Raw genomic sequence first — 17761 nt, 5'->3', positions numbered from 1 at the left:
GTAAAGTAAGTCATTTTATTACAATTAACTGTTCACGTTTCTAGTAACTACCCTTGTCTTTTTAGCCTAAATACATGTTTGCTTTTAATTCCTGTGTTTTAAGATGCTGTGAATATTAAGTAGATATTATATAGTACTCTTGTGACTCACTATATTTAGGAATTTGTTTCATGTGATAAAGCTGGTGAAATAAAAGACTAAGGTTTTAAACGTCTCTAATCCCTAAGGCTGCAACCTCTTGTAGTGAGGCTTAAGACTGTTTTGATCTCTCTGTTGGGTAACTAACTTCTCTGTCCGCAGGTCCACTCCCTCACTCAGTCAGTCAGCTGTGAGATTAGTGGCTCCACTCACTGTACTGCCTGCTGACTGCACAGAGACTGGAGCAGACCTCCGAGGCACTGCAGAGAAACAACATGAGCAATAACACCAAGGCAAGTGAAAGAGATTTGATTTTTGTATTTTATACATTTCTGAATAATTCATTACAGGTGTTCATATCATGGTTCAGTACTGGAATGTGTGCATTATGTTTTGTTTTTATTTAAGGTAGGTGTATTGTACCAAATACAACCTTTTTTTTTTTTGCTTTACAGGTAATTGTCATTTTACATGTTCCTATTTGCAGATCACAAAGCATGAGTGATTTGTTCTTTAACATGGGTAGTTAAAAGATGCCCTTTAAAATCTTATCCTGTGTTTCTATATAGTTGATCACAAGCAATCTGCGTCAATAGTTTGCCCCTTTTATACTAAAAAAAAAAAGCTATAATATGGCACTAATTAACAAATTTAAGGTTTTGCAAGAACAGTTGAGGGAACTTCAGGTTATGTAATTATTTTGCATCTATTCAGAATAAAATCCCAACATAAGAACACGGCTTAGCTTCAGAAAACTTGACTGAACTATGCAACAACCTTCTGATCCCTTAAGCTTTACTTCACTTAAAACCTATGGCTTGTTAATGCATGGTAAACCTCAAATGATTGCCCAATTAACCAACAGGTAACACTAATGATGTTCATTGTGTTGGGGGGGGGGGGTTTCATCATATTAATAATGGGAAAATATGTTATAGAAGAATCACCTGAAGTATAACAACTCACTGATCTGTTAAGTCAGAGGACCACAATGAATTTAAATGCATGTATAATAACCGATCTACCAAATGACATGCACATGGCTTTTCTACAGGTCACTCATAGTTAAAAATACCAAAAGAAAATCTGTTATTCATCATGACAATTCATTATATCTACATAATAATAATAATAATAATATATAAGTGTATACTTTATTAATCCTGTAAGGGGAAATGTATTTGTTTCACTCTGTTATATATTCACACACATGCCCAAATATACACATAAACAAACAGGGCACATGCACACAATACACATGCATTATGTATAGAACGATGTCGGAACGAGGGGGCTGCCTCACAGGAGTGTTATTCAATGTGTTTGGTGTCCAGGAGGTGAAATAGCACCTCTCCAGCTACAAGTCCCCACTCCGTACTTGATCTGTAAACAGCAGTCCCAACTGGAGCTCATTAGGAAACATGCTGCGCTAAGTGGATTATCAATAAAGAATTCCATCTAATGCATGTGGACATTGGAACTTTCCATTGCTCCAAATACAGTATTGTTTTTTACCTGGGTCAAATAATAACACATCTGTTGTTGCAAGCAAAGACAAAGGTAACATTGTCTATTGTGGGGAATTCAATTCCACCAACATTCACCTTGCCATGGCTCACCTGAAATGAGTTCAGTCTCGGGGCTCTGACAGCTGGACTACATCCAGGGATTAATGTGATGCACTAATTTAACACTGTCGCCCCATGGTGGCTCGGCTCTTACGTAACCGGTCTGGCTCGGTGTGTTTGAAGGTTGCCAGAAGGATCAGCGGGGTGTTTGAAAGTTACAAGACCGGTTATAGTCACCTGATAATGTGTTGTCATGTTTATTACTGTATATCATCAACAACAACATATGATGGCATATAGAAAAGTCAGGAGATCACCAAAGTTTTTTTAGATTAAAAATCATCCTGTGGCGAATATACGTTTGCACCAAATTTCCTGGCAATCAGTCCAATAGTTGTCGAAACATTTTACTAAAAACAACATGGGAAAGTTAGAGGAAAAGTCGGGGGTTCAATCCTTAGGATACATTGTCTGGGAACCATGTAAATGTAGCGCCAATCCATTTGATAGATGTTGAGCTATTTCAGTGGATACAGGAAGACATGCTGGTTGTGCTAGATGAAAAATCAGTGGATCACTAAAGTAATTAGGCTTCATCCTCTGGGGACCATGACGTCAAAGTTTCATGGCAATCCATCCAATAGTTGTTGAGAGATTTCAGTCTGGACCAAAGCAGGCTAAAAATGCATCGTACTTTGACTGTTTGAATCTTTGGTTCATAGACGTCAGATCATTCTCAGTACCAGCTTCCAAGCACTCTATGCTGTTAATTTGTCTTTCTTTTTAGTTAAAATAATATGAATATTGATAGTTTTGGTAAAGAATAATCTTCCTCCACTTATCTCGGACAGGAGGAAGTGGTGCTGAAGCAGATTGAGATGGAGGTGCGAATGCGGGAGGGAGCCACTAAGCTACTGGCAGCTTGTTCCAGGAGAGAGCAGGCCCTGGAGGCCTCCAGGAGCCTGCTAACCTGCAATGCCCGCATTCTGGCCTTGCTCAGCCAACTACAGAGGATGAGGAAAGCTCAAATCCTACAAAAAGTGGGACGCAGGTCAGATGGAGTGCAAGGATATATTGTATGTATGGGTAAATGGACAGATAATCTGTCTATTATCAGCAGGGAGGGATAAAACAATGTATTGCAGAGCGGAAACAAGTGCAGTTTGTGGACGTTGCCATGCCTCCTACCAGCCACTAGAGGTCAGACAAGTTCACTTTTTCAATCCCTGGAGTCCATTAATTCCAAAACAAACATTAGATGTATGGGTTTACCTGATTTGTTGTGTTTATAATGCACATGTGCATACATTACACATTTGTATACAGAATTTACAAGCATAGGCTGTGTATGTAATGGTGGACAGGACACGTTACCTACAATATGATACAATAGAATGCACATATCTTTCAGTTGTTCAGTTTTGTTGATATTGTGTTACAGATGTGTTGATATAACTGTTTTTTCTTCTTCCTGAGGCTGTCATTTCTGCTTTTGTACTGGATTGCACAAGTGTTCCTGTACATACTGTACTGCACAGCATGTATGTAAGGTGTATATATGGATAGTTGCATAGATGAACTATCTCTTTAACTGCAGGCCATCTGAAGATGTTGTGCCATGTGTAGGAAAAGTATCCCTTTCAGGCGAGTGTTAATAAAATATCTTGCCACAGATTCATAAAAATACTTGAACCTGGCTTTAATATTTCTAACTTTATATTTTGTACTCTGTAGACCTGCGAATCCCGCTGATGTGGAAAGACTCTGAGTACTTCAAAAACAAAGGAGGTAAGTCAGGATGTTGTGATCAAGGGGATCTGTTGCGCTAATGTGAATGGATGAAGTTTGATTGCATGAAAACCTTGTTGACCTCACTATAATACCTAGTCATTTAGCCAGATATCAGTTTATAAAAGTGCACTGAAAAGACTGAAATTATTGGCCACCCTCTCTGGTACCTGACTTGCATGAGTGCATATCATTACATGAGATAAATATATGTCAGCACCTTTAGAATCAATTGCAGTTTTCACTCTATTCTTGTACTTGCAGAGCTACAGCGCTGTGCTGTTTTCTGCCTGCTTCACTGTGGTACAGAGATCCATGACACTGATCTGGTGATGGTAGACAGGACTTTAACTGACATCTGTTTTGAAGACACTATCATATTGTAAGTCACACAGTTTTGACAGTGTTTTTTTTTTCGAGGTTCAGTTTTTGTCTAATCCCACTTTAAAGACATTTCATTCGTCATTGTTTAAATGTGTCTAAGCAGCAGCGAGGTAGGCCCAGGGTTTCAGCTTCGCGTTGAGCTGTACAGCAGTTGTATGGTCGAGGATTTCTTCCCGGGGGCTCTGGGGCCCAGGAGAGCGAGCCGTCTGGGGGGCTCACTGGGATGCTCCTCTGGGAAAAAGATCCGTGCTGCGTTTGAGTCTGCAGCTGTTTGTGGATCCAGTGGAGGAAATGTAGAACCTGGAAGAGTGTCCCCGCCTTTATCCCCTGACCTGTCTACACTGTGAGGATGATAATTCTCCCTCAAACACACACAGACAATGGGAATATTTTATAACTGGGTGTCACGTTGATTTTGCCCCTTGCTTTCTCTCTGAAGGGGGCCTAAGTATAACCTGCTGGCTCACACAACACTGAGAATAGAACACGTCAAGGAAGGTTTCAAGACGCATGATTTGTCACTGGCAGCAACAGGTGAGTTACAAATCCTCTTCTTTCTTCTTGCCACTCCTGTCCTCTTCTTCTCATCTTCTCCTGAAAGTGAATCCCTAATCTCTTTGTTTTCCAGAGGATAATCCATTCTGGTTGCCTCTATACGGCAACATGTGCTGCCGTCTAGTTGCTCAGCCACTGTGCATGATTCAGCCAATGATAAGTGGCCAACTCAAGGTTAAGGTGACTTGATTTTCATATATTATCCTGCCTTGTAATTCCTTTATTGTTATATCACATTACCATTCAATGTATCATATTATTCCCTGCTCTCATTCAGCTTGGAGAGGACCTTAATTGCTGGGAAAATGTCTATGGAGTCCTCAGGGAGCAAAGTCTTCTCTGCTATCAGAGTCAAGAAGACCTGGAGTCTGAGGACAAGCTATTACTTGTAATCCCCATCAGAAAGGTTGGATTATGAAGTCCAAGGATTATGAACTATTGATATATGAAGTAGTTGGTAGTCCGTACCACAGGGCCATATTAAAAAGTTACTCCCATAGCGGATTTATTTGTAGAAGGATGTTTTTTCAGCAGCAGATTTCATGATCTTCTGTCAACTGCAGTTAAACCTGTTGGATTATTTTGTCAATAGACTGAATAACTAACATGAAAATGATTATGAGTGTTTGTTTTTCCCGCAGCATACACATGTCTGTGTGTCAGAGAGAGATCCTGTCCATCACCAGAGTATATATATCCGCACACAGCATCAAGGAGAGGAACTAACCTATACGCTAACCACACACACACCTGAAGACACGCAGCGCTGGACCCAGGCCATCTGGCAGCATGTCTATAACATGGGTGAGGCCTGAATGAAAAAACTAAATGCCCAGTCTTGTCTGTAATACCAGCTACATGCAAAATGTGTGAATTTAGGCCATGGATCAAAGAAGAAGCAATTAGTTTGTTGTATTGACAAGCACAATATGTGCACATGACAGAACCAACACCCTTTTGATTATAGAGTTCATCCTTCTGCCAAGGTTGCATAGTCAGCAAATATGTTATGATTAGTCTTATTATTTATTATAGGAACAATTTAATTGATTATTGTTCTGCCCCAGAGGATCCAGAACTTCTGGAAATCAAAATACACTCCGAAGGTACAGTACAGTAGTTCATGGATATCCACCTGTTCTGTTCTTGGTTTATGGATGTGAACTCCTGTCAAACTGTCAAACTAGGCAGCGTTGATCAAATATGAATCAAGAGTCTGTTCTGCCGTAAAATTAAAAAAAGTTTGTGACCTGGGTGACATGTTAAAAACATGCACCGCCTACCGGCCGGAGCAACCTATCTCATTTTTACATCGAAACAGTACACTAAAATATGTTTCTGATCTTGATCCATATTCGACCACTGCTGCCTAGTTTGACAGATATTGACACTGTGTTAGACACTCCTCGGCTCTGATTGGTTGTTTTTCCCTCTGGAATCTTGGAAATGCCATTAGGAGCACTAGGAGGAGGCAGAGGAACTTGTTTTTTTAATTATCTGTCTCATGCACTATTGTCAGGATATAGTCACAGTTTTAGCAAATATGACAAAAGCTTATTTTTAATTAAGTTACCAACTGTAGCTTTAGCTGGATTTTTTTTCAAGTAGTTTGGCATGACCCTGCCTACTGCAAGTAATACTGTTACATGACAGTCACAACATGCACCATGCATCTCCAATTTTCTTTAAACAATCAACAGTTTTTGCAACTACAAAACAGCTGAGCAGTGTTAAAATCATTATAAGTAATTGCGCTTGATTACAGCATTGACTCAAACTCCCAACCCAAGTCTCTATACCTGGAAACGGTAAGAGGAGATGTTAATCAGGCTTTGTGTATGTAGGACACAAAATACACCTGTTGATACTGATACCTGCAGGACAGCATTCTTGACAGCACGGTGAACTATGCATTCATTTTATGAATAGTGTGTCACAAAGAAAATATTTGTCTGGTGTCTGACTGAGATCATGCGATGTTTATTGGTCTGTAGTGTCTGTCAACTTTATTGTATAGCACATTTCCTACGTAATAAAATGCAACACAATTTGCTTTACATAAAAATAATAATGAAACAAGTGCAATCATGCACGCACACACACGCACACACACGCACACACACACACACACACACACACACACACACACACACACACACACACACACACACAGACACAGAAGGTAGCCTCTCCTGCTTTGATGGATGGTTAAAAGACCTCTGCCTGTGGACCTGATGGTTCATGCTGGTTTGTGTGAATAGACCATTACAGTAGTCTAGTCTGATTGTTATAAATGCATGGATTAATTTCTTAATTAAAGTCTGATTTTGATAGAAAGCCCCTTAGTTCTGAGATGTTTTTTATAGAAGTGATCTTGTGAGATGATTGATATGGCTGTTCTGTCTCTAAACCTTTGCTCCAAAAATGAGTATTTCTGCTCTTATGGAATTATTTAGTCTTTGTTCACTTGCAAAAAGTTTTCTGACATCCGAAGTAGGGCTGCACAATTAATTGCAATTTTATCAAAATCGCAATATGGACTACTGAAATTTCCAAATCGCAGGGGGGGCGCAATATTTGTTAAAGGCAAAATATGTGTCGAACCAGTCTGAATTAAGTATTGTGGTGCTGCAGAAACGTCCCAGTTTACAAATCGTATCCTACAGAAAAGGAAACATCTTTGTTTGGTACAGATCCTTGCAAAAATCACACTATAATCATTTACATTTTTAAAATATTTTTTTATAAACAAAAATGTTCATTCCTCCAGTATCGTGACTCTTATTGCAATCACAATATCAGTCAAAATAATCAAATTAGATATTTTTTCTCATATTGTGCAGCCCTAATCCAAAGATTAATATCATGTATACACTGAGCCAGGGAGCTTTTTTCTACTTTGATTATGGTGACACCCAAAGATAATGATGTTCTAGCCAGAACTAATTCAATACAGTCCTGTGTTGAGACATTCCAAAGTCATGCAGTGGATGATTAGATTTGTCACACATTTTAGCATATTCCCAAAGCACCATCCTTAGACAATTGTAGTCCAGTGGTTTCATTTATTTCAGTTTTACTTTCCCTACAAAAGTTTTTCAACTTCCACCAAATGTTGGCAAATAGTGGCAAATTACTACCTCATAAGATAACAGACAAAAAAAAAATACATTTACCTTTTACTTTTATAATAATAATAATAATAATAATAATAATTTATACTTAATCCCACAAGGGAAATTACAATGTTTACACACAGGCCTGAGTTACACACATGCTCAGTACCTATACGTGCACTAATGGAGAGATGTTAGAGTGAGGGGGCTGCAGCTGTCGATGGACAGGCGACCCAAGCAGTTGGGGGTTCGATGCTTTGCTCAAGAGCACCTTGGCAGTGCCCAGGAGGTGAACTGGCACCTCTCCAGCTACAAGTCCACCACCATACTTTGGTCTGTATGGGGACTTCTCAACCCAACTCCCTACAGACTGAGCTACTGCCATCCCAAGAGTAATCTTAATCTTTTTTTGGCGAAAAGCTAAACGGAAGCCATAAACAAAACATTGACATATTATCATCACCTTTTAAGTTAATATGGCGAACCTGTTAGCATACAGTTGCCTATTTACACATCCAATCATCCGGCTCTTTAGCTCACGCTCCACAATGCTCACTAGTTGGTCACTAACTTCTTCTGGCTGCCATTTACTGCTGGACAGGTGGCGTTCGGTGGGTTTAACAACTTGTTTGCTGAAAATGGCTCCCTGCTGCTGCGCAAAAGGTGCTAAGCATTGAGAATGATCCAAAAGAGTGAATTTGCTGGTCGTATAAACAAAACAATGAGCTGAAAGATGTTCAAAACGGCAGAATTGGGTGATAATTAATTGTGGGATCATCTTTATGACCGACATATTTTACATTCAAGTCTTGTGATCCATTTTAAATATAAAAATGTATTCTAGCAGCTTTATTTAAAAAGACCAAGCCCTTTATCCCCATAATAATTGAAAGACAATATACATATTGTATTATAACTATCCCATAATTACTATATAATCATTGTTTCACATTGTGCTGAAACACATACTTATGTCAGGTGTGTTAGGTACTAGGTTTTTTTTGATAGGTACCTGATCAAAACCAATACATATTTTTAAAATTAGAAGTTATGAGAAGAGGCAAATGCATGCTCTAGATCCCTTTCATAGGAGGATCATTCCAATGTCATGACCAATACAATGTTGCAAATATGATTGAGTTACTAGCCAACTGTATGAATCAAAAGGATTACTAGGTAATAGATTAGTTACAGTTTAGTACACACCCCTTTACAATAATAAATAAAAAAAATAATAAATGACAGCTGTGAGACTGCTACTACAGCTTTGTCTGAAGTTTAAAAGAGGATCTAGGAACTTTGCAGGTGTTTATATGAATGAAGAAATTTATTTCAGACATATCAAAACAGTATAATGTTTATAGTCTTGTCTACTCTGGTCTAAGATTATTGTTATTGGAGTATTTATTTATGTCTGTCAGCGGCCAGATTTTTGCACCGCAATTGCATCACAACCGTCCAAGATATACTCACGTAACTACTACTCACATAGGTGTTGTGAGTCAAAATAAAGGCTGAGTTGTAAGATGGGTTTGGTCCGGTCAAGGGTGCCAGAAGTACGGGGGTTAAAAGTAGGGAAGAGACCTTGGCCCCCCACTTTACACCCCTGTCCCTATAACCGTGCAAGATACAGTCACACAAGAGAAGAGAGAAGAGGCTATTAGCCCCCTCCCCACCACTTTACGCCCCAGCCTGATTTGCCGTTGCAGCTGGTGTGATCCCATCGCATGGTCTCTAGTTTCAGTTAAGCAGTTAACTTTTCTGTATCCAGCACAGACACTTAATCTTTATATTGTGGATTGCATTTACAACATTTACTTTAAGTAAGTGGGTAGCCTTGCTTTGCATCAAGAAACCAGGTGTGTCCCTGAATTGAATACTGTGTACCTTGGGGCTATTGTTGTAACTTATTTATGCCTTAGTGCATTTCTGAGAATTAAGATATGAAATAAATCTTCTTTACTAACGCAGTGTTTGCACGGAGCAATTGCAATATTTGTGGTAAAGTCCGAAAAAATTAGCTCTTGCTGTACGGAGAGAACAGGCTTGAGAATGTGTCTTTTAATGTGTCATCACAGCAATATTGTGTGTGAACAAGTGAATGTGTGATGTATGCCACTCCTTGGTGTTAACAAGGGTGGGATGTTTGGCAGTAATCTTTTGTAGCTAAATCCTGATCCCTTCACTCATCAGTTAATCTCCTCCTGCAAAGATCACTTTCCTTGTATAACGGCAAGTATATTCCCCATTACAATGCTCCTTAATGAATTGATTCTCAATTAAAGGGGTTATTTCTGGGGTGTATGGGAGCTTTGGTTTGTCATTATCCTTGACAATCTTGAGATGACTTTTTGATTTTTACAGCTTCCTGCTTGCAGCATTCGTTGGCTTAGTTGTTATTGTGAAGTCAGGGAAATTGTTCAGAGCTCAGTTAGGTATGAGGCTGTAGGACTGCAGATTTGACTCGATGACAGATGCGCTGCACAAAGTACACATGGAACATCATAGCAACGTCTAGATCTGCCTGGTATGTGGTATGACAGTTATGACACTGTATTTATTGGCACAGATTCTCAGGATGATATGAGTGTTGAGCATGATCTTGAGATGCATGATAATGATACTGCCAGCTTGTCAAATGTTGTATATGATGTCCGTGTTTCCCACAGGTTGAGAATTTACTTGTGGTTGTGGGTGGCGCAGGATGTGATGGCTGGGTTCAGTAATGAACTAGTCAAACAAAGGTTTATGAACTATTTGTTGACAAAAATGACTACGTACCATTAACAGATCATTTAGAAAGAAATAACTTTACATATCAAACAAACCAGACTAGAAGATGATACAGATGAAGTGTAGCCTTTGATGTGCACTGTCAATCGAATCTGGTTCGTTTTTGGCGCATGGGTAGCTCACCTGGTAGAGCATACGCCCATGTACAAAGGCTCAGTCCTCGCTGCAGCAGCAGTGGGTTTGGTTCCGACCTGCAGCCCTTTTCTGCAAGTCATTCCCTCTCTCTCTCTCTCTCTCTCTCTCTCTCTCTCTCTCTCTCTCTCTCTCTCTCTCCCCTTTTATGTCTAAGATGTCCTATCAAATAAAGGCTTACAAAAATGCATAATTTAAAATCATCTTTAAAATCTGGTTGGTTTGGGTGCCTGGGTAGCTCACCTGGTAGAACGCCTGCCCATATATAGAGGTTTACTCCTCAACGCAGTGGCCGTGGGTTCGACTCTGACTTGTGGCCCTTTGCTGCATGTTATCCCTTCTTTCTCCCCTTTGATGTTTCAATTACTTTTTTTTGCCATTTTATGTGTAGTTAACTATTGAAACTCCAAACAATTTTGGGCCACAAAAGGAAAGAAATTATTTTATATTTTTATTTAGCCATTGCTTCGCTACTGTGAAGTAATTGGTAGCTTGCAAAGCTATGCTTTCAAAGTAGCTTCCCCATCACTGGCTTTGCCATTTACATGCTATGAAAATCACTGCATATAATATTTGTTGCAGGCCAGTGGAAGCAGTGTTGTGATCACCTCATGAAGATTGAAATGCCGAGCTCCAGGAAAGCCATTCCAGTGAAGCAGGGATCGCTCTACCATGAAATAGGTATTGTAACACAAGCAGAGTGAAACATTGCTACCTCTCACTGACGTCAATCAACAGAAGCCTTTAAGGACCAAACCAGTGGTTTGGCTGGTTTCCTTCCAGTCGCCTAAATCAAAGCACATCATTTTGTACAAAAAATGGTTCTGCATATAATTTCTGCAATGGCCCTTGATTTCTTTTTATGCATTACTGTACATATTTAAATATACTAGCAGACTCTTGAATCTTGCTGAAACTGTTTGGTAATCAAACAAGTCCGTTTTTATTTGTGTTTAAAATAAAAATGCAGTGACAACTTTTCAAATCAAGCAGCACTTAAACTGCATAACTGATAAACTAAAGCAGCAATAACTGCTTGGGAGCAGCATCACCTTTTAAAGCAGCCATATTATGCTCATTTTCAGGTTCATAATTGTATTTTAAGGTTGTACCAGAATAGGTTTACATGGTTTAATTTTCAAAAAACACCATATTTTTGTTGTACTGTACTGCTCTCTCTCACTGCTGCAGATCCTCTTTTCAGCTGGTCTCTGTTTTAGCTACAGAGTGAGACCTCTTTTCTTCTTCTTCTTCTGTACTATCTTTGATTGCACTGCACATGCCCAGTAGCTCAGATGTAGATCATGTCAGCTAGCTAGCTCCATAGACAGTAAAAGAAAGGCTGTTTCTACAACTTCGGTCAGTTACAAGGCAGGATTAGCTGGGAGACTTCTAAATGAGGGCGCACATGGAAGTAGTTCTTTTGTAGATTATGGTGAACTTGTGTGTGTTGTAGCAGTGCTTTGCTATTGAGAACGAGGTAGCATGCTAGCGTTAGCATGCTAGCGTTAGCATGCTAACGCTACAAGCTAATGGTTGCGGTTAGCCTGCTCGTTTCGGCTTGTGACGTCACAAGCCGTGCTGATTTTGAACAACTCACCCGGAGACTGAAGGCAGGACACATTCAGAAACCGTATCTCACTCTAAACAGCATGGGTGGATTTTTTTCAAAGTTTGTATGTGTGTGGAAGCACCAGAGACACAACAGAACACCCCAAATCCCAGAAAAAGTGATTTTTTCATAATATGGGCACTTTAAGTTGATACAGTATTGTTAGCAAATCGTTGCAGAGTTACACCTCCAGCAGATAATGTGCTACATTAGCATTGTTTTGGAGTTGTGTTTGTGTCCACCTGAAAAATTTAAGTCCAATATTGTCATTATGTTTTAGCTCGGTTTTGCTCAGCACTGACGCCTGAAGGAAATATTCAAGTCAATTCAATTTTATTTATAGTATCAGATCATAACAAAAGTTATCTCAAGACACTTTACAGATAGAGTAGCTCTAGACCGCACTCTATAATTTACAAAGACCCAACAATTTCCAACGAGCAAGCATTTGATGCAACAGTGGCGAGGAAAAACTTCCTTTTAGGCAGAAACCTTGGACAGACCCAGGCTCTTTGTGGGTGGCATACAGATATACAGATATGGAGAAATATATCTCTCTTTAGCTGCTAAATGCTCCACTATGTTCACCAGGTAGTCTTACTGTGGATTTCTAGAGGATATTTACTCAAAATAGTTGCCTGCTTCTGCCAAAGACTATGCTGATAACCAAAACAGTTGCATGCTGTAAAACCAAAACATGAAATACACTAGCTCCTTAGAGCTGGGGGGAAATGCAGAATTGACTGATAGCTCTCTGTGGATTCGTCCCCCACTGCAACTGACTGCACAACTCAAGCAAGTGTCATGAGTCTGCTACAGTAATTGACTTCCATATCATGTGGAATTGAAAGGAAACTAATGGCTGCATTGAACAGCAGGAAAAGTCAAAAAAATGTAATAGGATATGAAGTTAAGGAGCTAAAACTTGCAAACATACTGTACATATCCATGGATGGATCAGATTGTCATGGACAACATACACTTGTACACGTGTCTTCATGCAGGCATTCTGACAATATAACGAGGCTGTGTCTTCATCTGCAGGAATCTGGGGAGACGCCAGGCCTAAAAGTACACAAACGGGTTTGAGTACGTTTATAGGCGCAATTATCTTTAACACCTGCTGACAAAAGCACCAGCCATGCTAGAAAGTATACATTGGTACTAACCCAGGGGAACAAATATGTTGCACCTAAAATGTGGTTGTGTTGTTTATATGACAAAATGTTCGTTTCATTCCAGTGATTAAGACCGGTTGCGTGAAACAAAACAAAAGGAAGAGAAGACAATATAATGCAGTCAAGGAAATGAGAATCCTTCTGGGAAATCCAGATATCTGATCTCTTTGGGACTGAAAACATTTTTGTGGTTGGTATCAACCACAAAAATGTTTTCAGTCCCAAAGAGATAAAATATCTGGTCTAGAGTTTGATATCTTTTCAAATGGAATGATAAAGTTACTCCTTTTCCCGTTTGTCTTTTTTTCCCCTCTTCCTTTTCAGTTACGCCCTCCTCTCCTGGAGAGGGTCTTGTGGTTCCGGATTTATCCACTGAGATCCGCACTTTGGTCTCTTCCTACTACATGGAAAGGTAGGCTTTTCTTGTCACAGCAGACACTCCCTCCGCCATACGCATTCCAAATCCTTGCCTTATGCTAACCATGAAACGCTTGTTTTTGTGACAGTCCATTGTAACTGGAAGAAGTCTGACAGAAATGGGACATTTCACATACATACTTTGAAGCATGAAAATAAACACTATTACGATTATTTTTTGAGGCTTTTCCCTTTATTTGAAAGTGGATAGACATGAAAGGGGGAGAGAGATGGGGGATGACACGCAGCAAAGGCCAGCAGGTTTGATTCGAACCCTGCGCCGCTGCAGGACTCAGCCAACGCTCTGGGGCGAACGCTCTTACTGGGTGAGCTAGAGGCTGCCCCCTGAGAGATGAAATTTTAGTCATATCTGACAGTTTCTTGAGATTTCATATCTTTAAATATTTCACATTGCCTGCTGTTATCAACAAGTCCTCCAAACCATTCCACCGTATAGGCCGTTTATTCCTACCCTTTAATACGACCCACAGTAGCGTTTTCAAAAGCAGTGGCAGTGGCATGAAAATACGACCTACAACCAGCCTTGTATAAAGTACTTGAAAGCAATACTTGGGTAAAGGTACAAGTATCTCACCAGAAAATGACTTTGGTAGAAGTTAAAGTCACCTTTTAGAATGTTACTTGAGTAAAAGTCTTAAAGTATCTGATATTTCCTGTACTTAAGTATCAAAAGTAATTTTCTGATATTAAATGTACTTGGACTTTGACTCTGAAGTTGATTGTGGCTTCTTTATAGTAAAGCATAATATTCAGGGTTTCCACACTGTCTTAAACATCAAATTCAAAGTCTGACATTACCAAAGAGAAAAACCGACACAGATTTATATATATATTTTTAATAATCTTTCACTTCAACGTACGAAAACATGTCTTGCAAATACGGCCACAAGTGTATAACGTTATCTTCATCACCACCCCGTTCACCACTGTCGTCGGGGTGGTCATCGTCTGTTACCGTCTGTCTCCATGGCGCCAGAGCCTGCAGCAGGTGCTTCCATGACGCTATCAGTTATTATGTTTCCTCCTCTTCTTCCTGAGTTTTGCTGCTTGGCAACAAACAAGCATTAACCAGAAATATAAATAACGAAGTAAAGTACAGTATTTGTACTTTGGTACATTACAACACTGCCTACAACAAAACAAAAAGGGTGTATTGTGGGTTAAAATCAGTACATTTGTTAGGTGAATTCACTTCCGGATACATGTGGCACAGAATGTGACGTAGTTCTGTGTGTTACGTAAAGTTAAGAAAAACTTGGCGTTTACTTTTATTTTCAAATGGGACGTGAACCACGGCCCCCTGGGTAAAAGTCCTGTGTTTGTTTGACCCATCCACCATCACAACTTACTAGGGGCGTTGAAATTAATCACTGCATTGATGCATCGCGATACGGACCTAGACCATTCTGCATCGATGCAGTGACAGGCCATAATCGATTATTGCCTAATGATGTCGCGTGTTGATTTTCCGGTCACTTCTTTTTTTTGTTTTTGCCTTTTGTCTGCTTTGTTCAGAATTCGCTACATTCAGGAAGTATTTTTTTTAAGAGCGGATGCAATAAAAAGGAGAGTTCATATATATCTGACTGCTTGAATTTGTCGATGGAAAACCAGGTGTAGCAATATAATTATTATTAATATATTGAGGAAGTGACGCATCGTGATATTGAATTTATTCGAATCGTTGACAGGATAATCGTAATCGAATTGAATGGTGGGACCAGTGATTCACACCCCTAAAACTTACCTCCTTACGCAGAATTTGTTGCTCTTATACTTCCTGCTTTGCACCTGTCATAATTACTACAGCAACTAGAAAACGGCGCAGCAGAACAATAAAATATTATGGGTCATTATTGCTGATTGTACAAATGACTTATAAGTTAGTTTTTCGGGGTAGGACAGTCTTGCTGTTATAGTCTGTTTTATTTAGTAGTAGTAATTAGAGATGTTCCGATACCAGTATCGGTATCGGCTCCGATACGGCCTAAAACGTTGGTATCGGTATTGGGAAGTGCTGGAGTTAATGCACCGATCCGATACCTTGTAATAAAGCCCTAAAGAAAATCTACGTTAAAGTAGTTTATTTATGTTCTTTTTCCGTTATAACTGACTGTCAAACTGGATAATAAAAGAAAGTTCTGTGGCATTCATTGTTCATGTTTCACAAAGAGTTTAACCTGAGCCAGACTGACAACAAAGATAGAAATAATATCACATCCATACAGGGATAGTAGTATACAGTTGTTAAAACATAATAAAATATAAGACACACTGGTATCGGATCAGTACTCAGTATCGGCCGATACGCAAGTTCAGGTATCAGAATCGGTATCGGGAAGCAAAAAATTGTATCGGGCCATCTCTAGTAGTAATAAGAATGGTTCATTGAAATCATGTTAAGTACCTCAATTACTGTGGGAGGCTATTTTTTTTTTTATATTATGGAGCTCTGGAGTGATTCAGCCTTTATAAGTTGTAATCACACATTTCTAGTTTGGTCAGTTTGTTCACTCTCGTGGAAAAAGCAAATACGATCAATGACAAAGGTCACCTGTTGAGGTCAGCAGTGGCGTGACTTAACACGGGACATCACAGCTAAGCATGATGAACACCTCTTTGACTCACATAATGGTCCTTTTATACAGTGTTGGCTATGTCATTAAACACTGACTGCTTTCAAGACAACTTGACTTCTTAGAACCGCAAACACTCACAGTTACAAGTTTAAGTCTGCACATAACGCACCTAGGTGTCAAATGCCACAGATATTGTGTGTGAGTGTGATGGTTTGTGTACAGAGAAAGGCCAAAGATTGGTCAAAAGATCTCCTGGAGAACAGGTTATGCTGGAGATGTTGATAGTTGATGTATGTGAAGTAGCAAAGCTAAGAAGAAGACAGAGCTTTCACAATGCTTGCTTTGTGTAACTTTGAATGCTTCATGTGTGTTTCCAGCAGTCTGGAATCCAGTATTCTAGCACGGCCACATTATATGCAGCAGTAGGTTAGACAGCAGTTATTTTCTAGTTAGATGCCTTGTTGTTGTTTTCCTGTAAAGAATGCCAGATGAGTGAGTCACTGCTGATTTGACCTCATCTTACATCTCATTTTCTTTGAGAATTTACAAGCCTAATCATGCCACATGGGTGTTTAATTTCAAATGAAGCCAAGAAGAAAAAGAAGAAGCTTTATTAGTATTCATCACATGCAATCGTGCAGTACAATGTAGTGAAATTCAATATCTGCATCTAACCCATCCTAAGCATTAGGAAAATAGTTGTATAAAAATGTTGTGTGACCTAGGCACTGTATTGTTGTAAATAAGTTAGATTACTGGGCAAAAAACTCAAAAACAAATGTGAAATACATTTCCTCCTGTCTGGAGGGGAATGCACCCTGTCAGTATAATGATGTCACAGTGATCTATCAAATGTTGTATTGTGCTTGTTCTATTAAGTAAAATCACATCCTCATACCAACCCTACACCAGATCAGACATGGGAAACCTCACAGCCTGAGCTGCGGTTTTAACAGATACATTTATAATTAGGTCCAACTGTCAGTAAGATGTGGTGTTCTGGTTTTACAGGCTGGAATCTTAATTGGGGGGTGTTTTGTGTGTCACATATTAAAAAATACACCTTCCTTGCAGTTAGTTTTACACAGACAATTAGATATCAAAACAGACTGGAACTGTTAAAGTAAGACTTATTTGATGCTATTTAAGAACACTGGCATCCCTTTTTTTAGCAAGACATTTAATTTCCTTGAGGAAGTTCAGGATGACATTGTACTACAGTTATCTTTGTTTCTCTTTTGTACAGTTATTGATGACGCTGCCACAGTCGCACTGGAGGAGTGAGAAACTGTTTTTATTTTATTCGTTTGCGGTTACCACGCCTGGTCAAGGAAACGGACATGGACGTGATAAATGGTGCTATTTCAAAATTTTACCTAAACAGCAGTATTAGTAACAAAAAAGGAGTGAAAGGTGACGAATGTGAGTCTGGAATATCTACCCCAAGCTGACTGTACATTTTAAATGCGGACAAATCGCC

General features: G+C 39.4%; 1 protein-coding gene across 3 annotated transcripts; it reads left to right on the top strand.

Annotated features, from left to right (window-relative positions):
• The first annotated feature begins 248 nt into the window (after positions 1–248).
• LOC116062815 (rhotekin-like) lies at positions 249–17684 on the top strand. Of its 3 annotated transcripts, none has more exons than XM_031317519.2 (13): positions 249–431; positions 2558–2757; positions 3304–3350; positions 3441–3494; positions 3759–3876; positions 3982–4221; positions 4318–4412; positions 4507–4613; positions 4711–4839; positions 5075–5237; positions 11057–11155; positions 13589–13676; positions 17528–17684. In XM_031317519.2, the coding sequence occupies exons 1-13, from the start codon at positions 414–416 to the stop codon at positions 17532–17534; spliced, it is 1365 nt and encodes a 454-aa protein (XP_031173379.1). In that variant the 5' UTR covers positions 249–413; the 3' UTR covers positions 17535–17684. The 3 variants fall into 3 exon arrangements, with proteins under 3 accessions (XP_031173379.1, XP_035847245.1, XP_035847246.1); XM_035991352.1 differs by having other exon boundaries at positions 3979–4221; XM_035991353.1 differs by lacking the exon at positions 11057–11155 and having other exon boundaries at positions 3979–4221.
• Positions 17685–17761: the final 77 nt, after the last annotated feature.

Source organism: Sander lucioperca, chromosome 14, assembly GCF_008315115.2.
Source record: "Sander lucioperca isolate FBNREF2018 chromosome 14, SLUC_FBN_1.2, whole genome shotgun sequence".
Taxonomy (NCBI): domain Eukaryota; kingdom Metazoa; phylum Chordata; class Actinopteri; order Perciformes; family Percidae; genus Sander; species Sander lucioperca.
This window is presented reverse-complemented; position numbering and strand designations above follow the sequence as displayed.

Coding starts and splice junctions, on each gene's coding strand:
- LOC116062815 (XM_035991352.1), top strand. Junction 3,495..3,758: donor GTACTTCAAAAACAAAGGAG/GTAAGTCAGGAT, acceptor TTGTACTTGCAG/AGCTACAGCGCTGTGCTGTT. Junction 11,156..13,588: donor ATCGCTCTACCATGAAATAG/GTATTGTAACAC, acceptor CTTCCTTTTCAG/TTACGCCCTCCTCTCCTGGA.